At 40.1% G+C, this 15,594-nt stretch overlaps 1 protein-coding gene across 1 annotated transcript in view; it reads left to right on the top strand.

Annotated features, from left to right (window-relative positions):
* Nucleotides 1-850: 850 nt before the first annotated feature.
* The window catches only part of rragca (Ras-related GTP binding Ca), a 30,401-nt gene continuing 15,657 nt past the window's right edge, over nucleotides 851-15,594 (top strand). Inside the window, exons 1-2 of the mRNA XM_055656207.1 lie at nucleotides 851-1,357; nucleotides 15,294-15,493. Coding sequence (XP_055512182.1) covers nucleotides 968-1,357; nucleotides 15,294-15,493 — 590 coding nt within the window. The 5' untranslated portion in view covers nucleotides 851-967. The remainder of the gene's footprint in view (nucleotides 1,358-15,293; nucleotides 15,494-15,594) is intronic.

Here is a 15,594-nt window from a genome sequence, read left to right as displayed (position 1 = left end):
GCGGGTCACACAGCTTCTCTGGAGAAAAGGAATAAGAGACGTTTCGGGTCGAGACCCTTTTTCAGACCATGTGTCTATCTGTGATTTAAACCAGCATCTGCAGTTCCCTTCTACACCTTTAAAAACTGCATTGGCCTACCATGTACCACACTATAATGCACCTTTCCAGGCCCTGAAGAATATTCTTTTTGATTGATAAAAGTCTTAAGAATGGATGGGCAATCTAACCTTGAAAACATACTATTTCATTTTTTACTGCATATTTTCACATGGTCAGCAAACCCATGACAGATGATGGTCTTCCACCCTCAAATCAGGTGGTTTGATAATCAGTTACTGCTTAGTTTATTTGAGCAATTCAGGGACTTGCTGTACATTGTTAAACAAATCACTTTCTACCAGTCACATGATTCAGCTGCACTCTGGTCACAGGGATTGCAGTTCACCCGCTGGAACAGTAGCGTCAGTGCCGGATTTCAACCACATTAACACCATTCTCCCTTCTTCCATCCTGCTGTTTCTCGCGGCCATCAGCACTTCCCTCCATCAATCAAGCTGCCATCCCGCTCTCATACCTGCAATTTCACCTGATGATGATGATTCTTCTTCTTCTTCTCCTCCTCCCCCTTTTTTTGCTCCATTGCCAGAAGCTGCTTCCTGGCACAGGAGGAAGTCAGAAGTCGCCAGGACAGAGTCAGGTGATTGTAACACATGACAGATGCCACCATCTGCGGGCGCGTGACGGACGTCGAGGGTAGCCAATGGTGGCGCGGCGCTGGCCGCTCGGTGTCGACGAGGAGAGGAGGCGCATCCAATGAGCGGCGAGAGGGAAGGAGGAGAAGGCGGGACGTGAGGTGAGACGAGGACGAGTTAGGTTGCGCGGTGAGGGAAGCTCGAGCGCTGTTGTCCAGCTGAGTGCGGCCGAGTCCGGGCAGGGCGGGAGCGCCTCAACTTCGCCGGCCGCGACATGTCGATCCAGTACGGAGACGAGGAGCAGCTGACCGGCAGCTACGGCGGGGTGGACTCGTTCCCCAAGGACTTCGGCTATGGGGTGGAGGAAGCCGACATGGAAGGGAACGAGTCGCAGTCAGACAGCAAGCCCCGCATCCTGCTGATGGGCCTCAGGCGGAGCGGCAAGTCGTCCATCCAGAAGGTGGTCTTCCACAAGATGTCACCCAACGAGACGCTCTTCCTGGAGAGCACCAACAAGATCTATAAGGACGACATCTCCAACAGCTCCTTCGTCAACTTCCAGATCTGGGATTTCCCCGGCCAGGTGGACTTCTTCGACCCCACCTTTGACTATGAGATGATCTTCAGGGGCACTGGAGCGCTCATCTTCGTGATAGACGCGCAGGTAAAACCCAGCCGCAATGACGGAGGGCTGTATGATGCGGACAACCTTCTACCAGTGATGTAATCTGTTTAAGATGGAGGGGAGGGAGCTGGTAACTTCAGCTGTAGACCTTCCCCCTTTTCGAGCGGTTATTTCACTTAACAACCCTTGAATATTTGCAATCGTATAAGGTCAGTGGCATCTTTTAAAGGAAAACTTGTACCTAAACACCATTAAAAGACACAAAGTGTTACAGTAACTCAGCGAGTCAGGCAACATGAATACTGCCTAACCCATTGAGTTACTCCAATACTCTTGTCATTCTTGTAAGCCAACATCTACAGTGCCTTGTTTCTACCTATACACCATATTCTCTTTCATCACATTAAGCTGCTAACCGTATCTTGAAGTGCCTGCGGATCATCTGGATGTATTTAAGGATCTTTGGCCCAGGTAGACCTTAAATGGGCCTGTTTCTCCTATTGTGTTAACTAATAAATAGCTATCGTTACAGTTCTGCACTTCCACAAACATGATGTGTTTGTTTGATTGTTGCTCACAATGACAATTTTCCAGAAGGTTTCCACATTATATGCTTATTTTAAAGTAACTATAAGAGCTGAAGCAGTGTTCAATGTACATGTTTTTTTTGTTAGAAAGCAAAGTTTAACATAATTCACCTTGGAAGTATTTTCAAACTTTAAAAATAAGTAATTTAGTAATCTTCCTCCAAAATAATAAATAACCATTAGCTTTCTATCCTTTCAGTTCTTTAATATTAAAACATAATTGGCATTTGGAGTACCACAGTGTTTAAGAATGGAGTTGTCATCAAGCAAAAATGCAGAATCCATCCACATACTACTTGCATGATTTAGCAAGTTCTCATCTTAGTTGTAGGCTCAGACTATATGTTTCCACCCACTCTTTAGCTGACTTCTTACTAAACTAAGATGTAAAATAATTTGGTCATTGCCCCAGATTTGTAAATTGCATGGTACTTTCATGAAGAAAATGATAAACTCCGTTCTCGACAAAATGACATCAGCCAAAGTTTTATCATTCATTACCTTGTGCTTGTCAATATCTCATAATTCATGGTGTATTTTGTGTGATACAAAGTAAACTATGTATTCACATTTGTGGAATATGTTCAGTCCTGTACAAACATAATTCCTCAAGCAATAGGATCAAACAAAATTGAACATGACATTATTATGATTTTTTTTTCCTTATTTCTGTTTCATTCTTTGCTCCAAGTTACCATAAGTGCTGTATGTTTCCTTAAAGTAAGAACAACACCAATGTTAAAGTTGGGGGAGATAAGTTTGCAAAAATGTTTATGCTGCACAGATTGGTTTGGGTATTTCTTTCCAGTTCTGGCAGATGCAGTATCACTTTCTTTGGCATTAAACAACACCATTTTCAAAGCCTTCGAAATTTTACCTTCAATGGCTTGAAATTCTCACTTTCATTTTAAGCAAGCATGGAAGATTTAAAACTTCTCTGCATGAAATGATGAAAAAGGATACGCATGATTTTTAACATTTAGTTTAGAGATACATTGCGGAACCAGGCCCTTCGGCGCACTGGGTCCGTGCTGACCAGCGATCCCTGCACCTTAACACTATCTTGCACCCACTAGCGACAACATTTTCATTTACCAAGCCAATTGACCTACAAACCTGTATGTCTTTGGAGTGTTGGAGGAAACCGAAGATCTCGGAGAACCCAAGCAGGTCACGGGGGAAACTCTGTATAGACAGCACCCGTAGTCGAGATTGAACCCGGATCTCAGGCGCTGCATTCGCTGTAAGGTAGCAACTCTGTAGGGCAGACTCAGACCTTCAGCCTTGCTTTTGTTAAGAATAAAATTTACAAACTTCCTGGTTCTCTCATAGTTGCGTTTGGGACTCCCATTCTCCTTGTGCCACTCCCGTCACCAATCCACTAAATCAGAATATTGCACTTGCATTACAACTTTAGTTTTGATATGTGTTCATCTGTGTTTTTGGTCTGCTACTAATGGAGAAGGTTAAATCCAGTGCTCAACATGCAGCTGTGTAGGTAGGGGAATTCACTTGCCACTTTCATATCCTCTGCTGATTGAAGACGAGTTACCAGGAGCAGAGGCTGTCAACATTTTTTTGGACAACTACTGAAACCTGCAGCTCAAAAAATTAAACATTTCCATTTGTGTTAAGTTTAGAATGGTATTATTCTAAAGGAAGGCTTCAATCTGAAATGTTTTAACTATTTCTTCCATCACATATGCCAACCGAATTACTGAGTATTTCTAGTATTTTATTTTAGTTCTGACTTGCAACCTCATGCTGTGTTTAGTTTTTGCTTTTGGAGTGGGTTGGGTTATCTGTGTTATGTTCTTATTTGTACTATTGGTCGAATCATCAAATTCTATTTTTGACTTTTTGTTTCTAGATAGTAGAAGGTTCCTTGGTCTCATTGCAGCTGGATGTTTCAATGGTGTTCCAATGTATGGGGAATAACTGCGTGGCGGTTTCTTTAGGCTAAAAGTCCAATTCTATGTAGCTTTACAATTCCAAATATTTTTCTCTTAAAATTAAAATTTAAAGGAGGTAGACAAAATAAATGGAGAAACTGGTACCAGAAATAGTACTTTGAATCAGGATGCTGTCAATCAAGAATAATGCTATATGTGGTACTGTGATCTTAAGGAAAGCCTTTTACTAGAGAAGATGTATGTTTGCATGTTTAAGAAGGAACTGCAGATGCTGGAAAATTGAAGGTAGGCAAAAATGCTGGAGAAACTCAGCGGGTGAGGCAGCATCTATGGAGCCAAGGAAATGGGCAACGTTTCGGGTCAAAACCCTTCTCAGAGTGATGTGAGGGTGGGGGGGGGGCGGGTCGAAGAAAGCTATGTATGTTTGCATGAACGATTTGTCAGGTTTTAATTTCAGAGTTTGCTATTGCCGCTGTTTTGTCATTCTTAACTGAGGCAAGCTGACAGCATGATCATTTTGAGTTTATATATGGAAGCCAACGATGGTGGGAACAGCTATTGCTGATGGCTGTATTTTTCATGGCTTTGCAAATAGCTTCAACAAATGGTGGCACAGTGGTAGAGTTGCTGCCTTGCAGTGCCAGATACCTGGGTTTGATCTTAAATGCTTGTCTGTATGGAATTTATACTTTCTCCTCGTGACCTGTGTGTGTTTTCTCCGTAAGCTCCGGTTTCCTCCCAAACTCCAAAGACGTACAGGTTTGTAGGTTAATTGGCTTGGTATAATTTGTATTATTGTAAATTGTCCAAGGAAAGTGTTGGTGTGTGGGGATTGCTGGTTGGTGTGGACTCAGTGGGCCGAAGGACCTGTTTACAATCTGTATCACTAAACTAAAGCAAATGCACTTGCAGTTCAAATCAAGTAAGCAAAAATTGGAATGAAGTGTGTAGGAAGGAACTGCAAATGCTGGTTTAAACCAAAGATGGACACAAAGCTGGAGGAACTGGGCCAGACAGCATCTCTGAAAAGGAATAGGTGACTTTTCGGGATGAGACCATTTTTCAGTCTGAAGTATCTGAATAATATTTCTCTGCAGAAGTTATAATGATTCTGATTCTGAGTTGGGTAGCTTGAGGTTTTTTATTCCATCCACTTTTCCCGATTTAATTTTTTTATCCAAGTTTTCTATTACACTTGTTGAGAAATCCCCCGCAGACATTTTTCCCCTCACCTCCTCTCTTGTGTATGATTGTTTGTTTGCATCTATAGTGTAATTGGGGCAGTGCATTTGGTTTTATGGATGCAAATCTCTGCTTTTGGAAAGTTCAGTAGTTTATTGCATAGGCCATTGTAAATTTGTAGTGAATCATAGATGTTTATAATGCAGATTGTAGGTTCATTGTATCCTTGCCAGTGATAAAAGCTAAACCAAGCATTTGGTCCATAGTTGCACATTACTTGCCTATCTAGACATGATTTACTTGTGGCAGAGAATTCTGGACCTTTACTACCCTCTGGATAAAAATATTTTTAATCTCCCTTGTTAATTGTAATTACTTTAAATCAATGCCTCCTGAACCTGGGTTTAAGCAGCTTCTCTGCAACTAGGTCCTTGATTTCCAGACACGCAAGGCACAATCTGTAAGGATAGGTGACATAAAATCCTCCAACTAAAATTCTCAACACGGGTGCCCTGAAAGGCCATGTTCTCAGCCCCGTACTATACTTCCTATGCACATGACAGTGCAGCCAAATTCTGCTCTAACTCTATACGTTTGCAGATGACGCCACAGTAGTGGGCCAGGTTGTAAACAATGACATCCAGAGTACAGGAAAGGACAGAGAGTTTAGTAACATGCTGTCAAGACAACAACCTCTCTCACTGTCAGCAAAACCAAAGAGGTAGTTTATTGACCATAAGAAGCTGGGTGGTGTATACACCCCAGTCTGCATCAGTGGTGCTGAAATGGAGATAATCAAGAGATTCAAGTTCTGAGGTATAAATATCAGCACAAATTTGAACTGGTCTATTCACATCGATGATACTGTCCAAGGAAGCATATCAATACCTCTGCTTCCCCTGAAGATCAAGGAAGTTTGGCATGTCTCCAACGACTGTTACCAATTTTTCCAGATGCACAACAGAAAGTATCCTATGAGGATGCATCACAGCTTGGTATGACACCTGCTCAAGACCACAAGAAATTGCAGAAAGCTGTGAAAGGAACGCAGTCCATCTTGCAAACCAGCTTTTTCGAACCACTTTGGCTTCATCTACTCTCCATTCTGCACTCCTGGTGAATGCAACCGGCATAATCAAGAAACTCCTTAATTCTTGCTTTTTCCCTCTCGCATTGGGCAGAAGATTTGAAAGCTCCTACAACCAGATTCAAGAATGGCTTCTTCCATGCTGTTATCAGACTTTTGAACAAACCTCTCAAATGCTAAGGATGTATTACAGATCTCCCTCATTGCAGCTCTTGTACATTTTTTATTTGCACTTTCTCGCTGCAATGCATTCTGCCCTTTTTCCTTTCTCATTTTGCATAACTTCTTGTGTGGTATGATTGTACTTGTATATGGCATGATCTGCCTGTTTAGCACACAACACTTGTTTTTACTGTATCTCAGTAGACATAACAATCGTATACCAATGACAATTTTTGATCCTAGGTCTTTTACATTTACTTTAAATCCTTGTGTTATGTTCTAATCCTAATTGTTATTATTTCTTGCAAACATTTACCCCCCTCCAAATAAATATCATGCTGGAAGTAGAGCAACACCGATGATGCATCTTTCTTTGGAAAGCAGTTAAGTGAGATCAGTTGGAAGAGTTAGTCACCCACATCTTTGGGCTTGGAATTCCATTTTCTGACAAATTAATTTGAAGATAATCAAAACATTATCTTGTCTGTGCAGAGCTGTAATAGAACAATGCTGGTTTGAGTCTGGCATGATTTTAAAAAGATCAAGGTTGCAAGCAATTATGATCATAAACGTTCTCCAGTCAAGTTTGAACACGTTCATGAAGGGCAGACATTTTGAGCAATACTTTCCTGAATTGGTTTTTGAGAAATAGTGCGAGAATTCTGAATTGCTAGTTGATACCATGAATATACAAATAAGTGTTTATCATACATAGCCTTTAGAAATATGTTGCTGGCAGCATAACAAGCAATGACTCAATTGTAACTCTGGCCTTTAATCACTTCAATCCCATCTGCTGTGTCATTGTAATGAAACATTAGCTATTAGATGTTTGTAATGCCCAATCCTACCTCTGGTATGGTCCCTGTATATTCTACATCCCTTTTAAACCGTTTGATTCCGAATGGGTGCATTTGCAAAACAAATGTGAACTGGTTTCACTCTTGGACTGATGAGCTTGCACAGCATGATTTAAGTTAAAGTACAGGGTAATCGTGTAATTTTCATCATTCTATTTTTAATTAGGGATATTTGGTTATAACAGCTGTGGGATTGATGTGCAGCATTGCTTCATTTGTACCAAAGTGCCATTGATGCGCTTATGCTGTTTTCCTCCTTTGTGCAAAACCATTGAGCTTATTAATATTTGTAAATTAACAAATTTTGCGACATTAGACAATAATATTTCAACACGGCCTGTTTAGTTTAGAGATACAGTGCGGAAACAGACCCTTCAGCATGCTGAGTCTGTGCCACCCAGTGATCCCTGCACACTAACGCTATACTACATACACTGAGGACAATTATACCAAGCCAATTAACCTACAAACCTTTACATCTTTGGAGTGTGGGAGGAAACCGGAGATTCAAGTGAAACCCCACGCAGGTCACGGGGAAAATGTAGAAACTCCGTACAGACAAACAAAATATTCGCAACTATTTTGATAGTTGGCTTTTAGTTGATCTTTTGTTGTAAGATAAATGAAGCAAAACACTTTCTGCACCAAATTGCCATGGAGTATTTACAAAACATTTAATGTTATTTGTGTTGCATTCATAAAGGTTTGCTTTACATAGAATATTTTATGTCCTTTTGCATGACCCAAGACATGAGTAAGCCATTTAGAACAGAGATGAGGAAACGCTTTTTCTCACAGAGAGTGGTGAGTCTGGAATTCTCTGCCTCAGAGGGCGGTGGAGGCAGATTCTCTGGATGCTTTTAAGAGAGAGCTAGATAGGGCTCTTAAAAAATAATGAAGTCCGGGGATATGGGGAGAAGGCAGGAACGGGGTACTGATTGGGGATCAGCCATGATCACATTGAATGGCGGTGCTGGCTCGAAGGGCCGAATGGCCTACTCCTGCACCTATTGTCTATAAGACATTTTACTGTGAGCTTACTTTCAGTGTAGAACTATCTGAGCTAATCTACATTCAGAAAACTATCATAATCAATAAGTAATTTGAACAGTAGTTAGTGCTCCTCAATACTCTAGCAATAGCGTACGATTACAATGACTAGTTTGCATCAGTGTGGGTGTTAATCAATTATGGATAATTTGGGTATTTCCACAATTGACTTTTTTTGGCTCCATTTTTATTTAGGGCTGTGTTTTCAATTTGGTAAGAAATATTCATACATGTTCTACTATCAAATAAGTTTACATTTTCCACTTAATTTGTTGGAAGGAAAACTAGATTCAATTTGTTTTGAGGACTGTTTTATTTTTGAACACTTTAGATTCAGAACTGGTTTATTCAAGGATGACAGAGCATTATGGTGGAGGGTAGATATCCTGGTTCAAGTTCTGTAACCAGTGGGGTTCTGCAGGGATCTGCTGTTTGTGATATATACATTATCTGGACGTAAATGTAGATGGGTTGGTGAGTGCATTTGCTGATTACACCAAAATTGGAGGAGTTGCAATGAAGAAGGCTGTCGGAAGAAACGGGGATTATAGATCAACAGCGGAAATGGGTGGATAAAGTGCAGATGGAGTTTAAGATGAGCAAGCGTGAAGTGTTGCACTTTTGAAGGTTGAATGTAAGGAGAGGGCGAGAGTTAATGACAAAACCATTGATGTGCAGAAGGATCTTGGAGAAGAAATTTTGTAGATCACTGAAGGTGGCTGCACAAGTAGATAGGGTGGTTAAGGTGTATAGTATACTTGCCTTCATTGCTAGGGGCATTGAATACAAGAGTCGGGAAGTCATGATGCAGATCTAAAGGACTTTGGTTAGGTGGCATTTAGTGTGTTGAATGCTTGCCCACTACAAGAAATGTGGAGACTTCCACCTACCTACTGGGTCTTCCTTCTGCCAGTTCCACAGCATCCTGGGAGCCTTCTGCTGCTACATGGCATCCTGGGAGCCTTCTACCCATATGATAGTTGTTTAATAGGCCTTTGGACACGCACGGAGAAGTGTAGGGAATAGAGAGATGTGGTTCGTGTACAGGTAGCTGACATCAGCTTAACTCTGCACATTCGGCTCAAATATTGTGGGTTGAAGGGCCCATTCCTGTGTTGCATTGTTCTAATATTAACTTTCAACAGCCAGTTCCATGGCCCTTAAACTCAAAATAAACATTTTAAAATTATGGTCCAGGTAGTGAGTTGCATTGCCTTTATGCATACATTATACACGAATCACCAGTTTTCGCAGCTGCAGGCAAAATTAGATAAGTTGATGAAACATAAGTGAGAATGACAAATTCTGAAAGTTTTTTTGAGTCATAAAGTCATACAGCGTGGGACCTTCGGCCTAACTTGCCCGCGCTGACCAATATGGCCCATCTACGCTAGTCCCACCTGCCTGTGTTTTGCCCCTATCGTGTTAACCATTTTTTGTTGTTGTATAAAATGTAATTAGCTGCCCACTAGTCTTTCATTAGGTTTTTAAAAGTATTTGGTGTTCACAACAACATAAACAGTGCCCTCCATAATGTTTGGGACAAAGAACCATCATTTATTTATTTGCCTCTGTATTCCACAATAAACAAGTTTGGTATTCCGACTGCGCATGCCCAGGTCATAGGTCACTCGCGATAAACATTCTCGGCAGCTGTGTTGCTGCATTAATGTGACCTGCGTTTTATCCGTACTCTGGATCGAACCCGGGTCTCTGGTGCTGAAAAATGGACAATTCTTGATTGACCAAGTCAATCACTCGATCTGAACCCAATTGAGCATTCGTTTTGTATGTTGAAGAGAAAACTGAAGAGGACTAGCCCCCAAAACAAGCATTAGCTGAAGATGGCTGCAATACAGGCCCGGCAGAACATCACCAGAGAAGACACCCAGCAACTGGTGATGTCCTTGAATCGCAGACTTCAAGCAGGCATTGCATGCAAAGGATATGCAACAAAATACTAAACATGACTACTTTCATTTACATGACATTGCCCTGAAATGGGGGGGAGTATGTATAAACACTGCTGTAATTTCTACATGGTGCAACCAAAATGTATAAAAATGGGCTTTACTAAAATTTGACAATGTGCACTTTAACCACATGTGATTTTTTTTTTTTTTTTCTATTACAAATCTCAAATTGTGGAGCACAGAGACAAATAAATGATGGGTCTTTGTCCCAAACATTATGGAGGGCACGGTGTTGCATATTAATGAGAAAGTGCCAATGATTTATTTCTCATCCTGGAAGGACTGGTACAAATTATTTTTTTAATGACAGTGATATGACATGGGATCCTTTAGAGAATATTATAACTAAGGCTATTGTGGCTTGAAAATGAATTGTGGGGTATCATGTTGAGCAGTATTCGTTGTGTCACATTTTCTAATTGAATTTTGATTATGGATTATTTAACTGAATTAATTAAAATAAGTGTGAATGTGAACTTCGAAGATTATCACAATTGGTTTTATACGTAGGCTGTAAAAATTAAAAACTATCAGAATACCTTTCCTTTTAATTTTGAATGCATAATTTCTGTAACAATTCTATTTTGAGCGCCTTGGAAAAGATATTGAAAGATAAATCCATGATAGTTTTTTTTAAAGTTTTGGGTAAGTTTATTCAATCTTTGAAATTTAGGCTGCAGAAAGATAGCTTTGATTCATTTGTACTGAGAATACCAAAGTAGTTGTTTCTGCAGTGCCTGCCATCCTTTGTATAAAGTCAGCCAGTCATTTTATATAACAAACAACAAATGTCATAAGAACAAATATTTGTTTTTATTTTAGCTTTCTCCACATTATTCTGGGGAGGACCCTACTTCTTGGAAAAAGGAAGCAAATTTTCAGAAGCATAATGATTAGTGAGTAGCATGTGAGGAATGATATTGTGCCCAATGGAATTGTAATTTTCAACAATTACTTTAAATTATTTCTTGTACCAACATGTCTTAAAATGTTGGGTTTGCATGCAGGAACATTAGCCTGTAATTACCACAATCTCAATTTGACCAACCATTTGTTGCATAACCCCGCTGATCACTTTATTAATAGAGTTTGCGTCTGCTTTGCCTAGCATTAAATTGATTATGCTAAATTTTAGTGCAATACAGAATCATCCTCTGCCTAGAAGTTCATGTGTGAAATTATTTGCACTTTGTACTCTCCCAGATGGCAGCAGTACATGTTTCTTTTATACGTTTCATATGCTTGAGTTTGGCGCAGACATTGTTAGCAGAAGGGCCTATTCCTCTGCAGTTCTGTGTTCAGAGAAATGTGCACTCGCTAGTACATGATTTTCAATTGGTCATTGCACTGGAATATAGTAAGTAGTCTGCTCCAGAAAGGATAGCAAATGTTTGTTTTTATTATTCTGTGGAATTCTCTGCCTCGGAGGGCGGTGGAGGCAGGTTCTCTGGATGCTTTCAAGAGAGAGCTAGATAGGGCTCTTAAAAATAGCGGAGTCAGGGGATATGGGGTGAAGGCAGGAACGGGGTACTGATTGTGGATGATCAGCCATGATCACATTGAATGGCGGTGCTGGCTCAAAAGGCCAAATGGCCTACTCCTGCACCTATTGTCTATTATTGAAGAGTAGTAGCTGTGGTTTTGTATCTTAAATAACAGCATTGCAGGGAAATCCAATAATTTGCCACTAACCATTTAGCTTTTGAACAACTGGAACTTTATCTCAATAGTACAAACACGATTAAACCCTGTAGGCCCTTTATTGAGAAGTCAGTTTTGTGTGAAATCTGTTTTCCAAGTCATGACAATAGATAATGGGTGCAGGAGTAGACCATACTGTCCTTCGAGCCAGCATCGCCATTCAATATGATCATGGCTATTCATCCACAATCAGTACCTTCTCGTCATACCCCCAGACTCCGCTATCTTTAACAGCTCTATCTAACTCTCTCTTGAAAGCATCCAGAGAATTGGCCTCAACTGCCTTCTGAGGCAGAGAATTCCACAGATTCACAACCCTCTGTGTGAACAAGTTTTTCCTCATCTCTGTTCTAAATGGCTTACCACTTATCCTTAAATTGTGGCCTCTGGTTCTGGACTCTCCCAACATTGGGAACATGTTTCCTGCCTCTAGTGTATCCAAGCTCTTAATAATCTTGTATGTTTCAATAAGATTCCCTCTCATCCTTCTGAATTCCAGAGTATAGAAGCTCAGCCACTCCATTCTATCAACATATGACGGACCTGTCATCCCAGGAATTAACCTCGTGAACCTACACTGCACTCACGCAATAACAAGAATGTCCTCAAATTTGGAGACCAAAACTGCACACAATATTCCAGGTGTGGTCTCACTAGGGTCCTGTAAAACTGCCGAAGGACCTCTTTGCTCCTATACTCAACTCTTGTATGAAGGCCAACATGCCATTCGCTTTCTTCGCTGCCTGTTGTACCTACATGCTTATTTTCAGTGACTGGTGAACAAGGACCCCACAGAGCTTGTTGTACTTCCCTTTTCCCAACTTGACATCATTCAGATAATAATCTGCCTTCCTGTTGCCACCAAAGTGGATAATGTCACATGTATCCACATTAAACTGCATCTGCCATGCATCTGCCCACTCACTCAACCTGTACAAGTCACTCTGCATGCTCAGAGCATCCTCTTCACAGTTCACACTGCCACCCATTTATCTCTACTCTTTGTTTCCTGTCTGCCAACCAATTTTCTATCCATGTCAGTACCCTACCCCCAATACCATGTGCTCTAATTTTGCCTAATAATCTTCTACGTGGGACCATATCATGCCAGGCCATAACACCCCCACCACCATGTTTCACAGATGAGGTGGTATGCTTTGGATCTTGGGCAGTTCCTTCTCTCTTCCATACTTTGCTCTTGCCATCACTCCAAGTTAATCTTCATCTCATCTGTCCACAAGACCTTTTTACAGAACTGTGGTTGCTCTTTTAAGTACTTCTTGGCAAACTGTAACCTGACCATCCTATTTTTGTAGCTAACCAGTGGTTTGCATCTTGCAGTGTAGCCTCTGTATTTCTGTTCATGAAGTCTTCTACGGACAGTGGTCATTGACAAATCCACACCTGACTCCTTAAGTGTTTCTGATCTGTCGGACAGGTGATTGGGGATTTTGCTTTATAATAGAGGGAATTCCTGTCATCAGCTGTGGTGGTCTTTCTTGGCCTGCTAGTCCCTTTGAGATTTGTAAGCTCACCGGTACTCTTCCTTCTTAATGATGTTCCAAACAGTTGATTTGGTAAGCCAACGGTTTGGCTGATAACTCTAACAGTTTTATTCTTGTTTCTCACTCATAATGGCTTATTTGACTTTCATTGTCACAACTTTCATTGATAAACAGAAATAAAAGTTTCCAAAGGTGATGGAAAGACTAGGTTCTGAGAGCTCTCTTCCTGTATTGAGGCAATTAAACACACCTGAGCAATTACAAATGCCTGTGAAGCCATGTGTCCCAAACATTATGGTGCCCTGAAAAAAAAGGGGGGGGGGGGGGGGGGGGGAACTATGTATAAACACAGCTGTAATTTCAACATGGTGAAACCAAAATGTATAAAAATGGCCTTTAATAAAATCTGACAATGTGCATTTTCACCACATGTGTTTTTAACCACAAATCTCAAATTGTGGAGTACAGAGGCAAATAAATAAATGACGGGTCTTTGTCCCAAACATTATGGAGGGCACTGTAGATATTTTGTAGTTCCTTGGATTTCTTACCATATTATCGAAGAACTACTGATTTAAAGAACGACCATAAGTTGATCAGCTGGACATTATTGCTATTTTAATTAGAGTAAAGCTGCACCAGATGTAACTTAAGCTTTTGAAAATGTCAAGACTAAATGTCTTTGAAAAATGTGGATATGCAAACTGTAAAACGTCTTCTCAATTATTGACTATTTTACGGAGTTACATTAAATTATGATTTGTGCTTTATTTTTGCACTTAACATTTCATAATTTATAGCAAGAAGCAGCTGTGTGATATAAAATTATGTATACCTGAAAATTGTTGATTTCCATGAATAAAATAGTTCTTGCAACTATTTTGTTTTACTCGGAGCCAATTATTCAACCTTTGAATATTGGTAGTTATTGGAAGATTTTGTAATGTAAAATTGCACTTTACATTGTGCTGTGATGCAATTTGTCTGATACTTGTTGTATTTAAAGCAATATATAGTGAAAGGGTCTGCTCAATTAAGAAGCAGTTTTACATCAAACATTTCCGAGATTGATGAAAAATATGAACTTTTTGGCAATCGCTGCAATACCAGGGTTGTTTGTGCAAGATGTGCTTTTGGCCCTGTCCCTGCCTCTATAATATTCCATCATCATCATGCAGAATTAGAAATGAAACATGTTATAAAATGAAGAGAAAATGTGGTGGGGTGAGAAAACAGTCGACTAATGTTGACTGATTTGCTGGGAATTGCCAGCATTTTGTTTTAATTGCCCATTTCCAGCATCTGTGGCATTTTACTTTCAGGAGTAATAATTTAGAGAAAGAGTTTTTGTTGTGGAAATGAAACTGAATGAGTACCTGTCTGCAGGACATCAGGTAATGCTAGAAATATGAAAACGGTGTCCATAAAGCTTTTGTCTTCATTTTTTGTGGAGTTTATACTGAAAAAAAATGGGTGCAGTGCATTTCTCCAAGGCTTGATGGCACATATGAACTGCTGCTGTGAGGTAATGTTTTTTAAAATCTTAAACTTGGTGAAACTTGTGCCAGGGCCCAAACCGCTGTTCCTTGATGCTGTAGTAAATGCGGATTACTATTCCTGCCAGGATTAGTATTTGGTTTTTACCAGGGCAATGATGTACAGGTCCTATAAAATGTTTAAAGTAATTAGTAAAATTAACAAATGTATTATGCTTTTATTTTTTATTTCTTCATTGTTCCCCAATACCCTTCTAATTATTTGTTTAATTAGCCTGATAGTGATGGTTGTTGGCTGACAAACAAAAATAAATTGAAGAGAGTGATCACTGGTTTTCAAAATTGATCATATAGATTTGCCTTTTACTAGTCTGAATGTGTGCTGCAAATACTTTTTAGATGCTTTTATGTTTGCCCTTAATCAAATGGCAGATTACTGATGAACGTTGTCCTTGACAGGATGATTACATGGAAGCTCTAGCAAGACTTCACCTGACAGTATCCAGAGCGTATAAAGTCAATCCTGAAATTAATTTTGAAGTATTCATCCACAAAGTAGATGGTTTGTCAGATGATCACAAGATAGAAACCCAAAGAGACATTCACCAGCGGGCCAATGATGACCTTGCTGATGCTGGTTTAGAGAAACTCCATCTAAGGTAAGCAATATTGCCTTTGGGTATGCCTTTTCCTCCTTGAGCCAGCCATACAAAAAGTATTTTGTGACGATCTCTGAAGTATTTATTCTCTGCTTCCAACT

Source organism: Leucoraja erinacea, chromosome 26 (genome assembly GCF_028641065.1).
Source record: "Leucoraja erinacea ecotype New England chromosome 26, Leri_hhj_1, whole genome shotgun sequence".
Classification (NCBI taxonomy): Eukaryota; Metazoa; Chordata; class Chondrichthyes; order Rajiformes; family Rajidae; genus Leucoraja; species Leucoraja erinaceus.
This window is presented reverse-complemented; position numbering and strand designations above follow the sequence as displayed.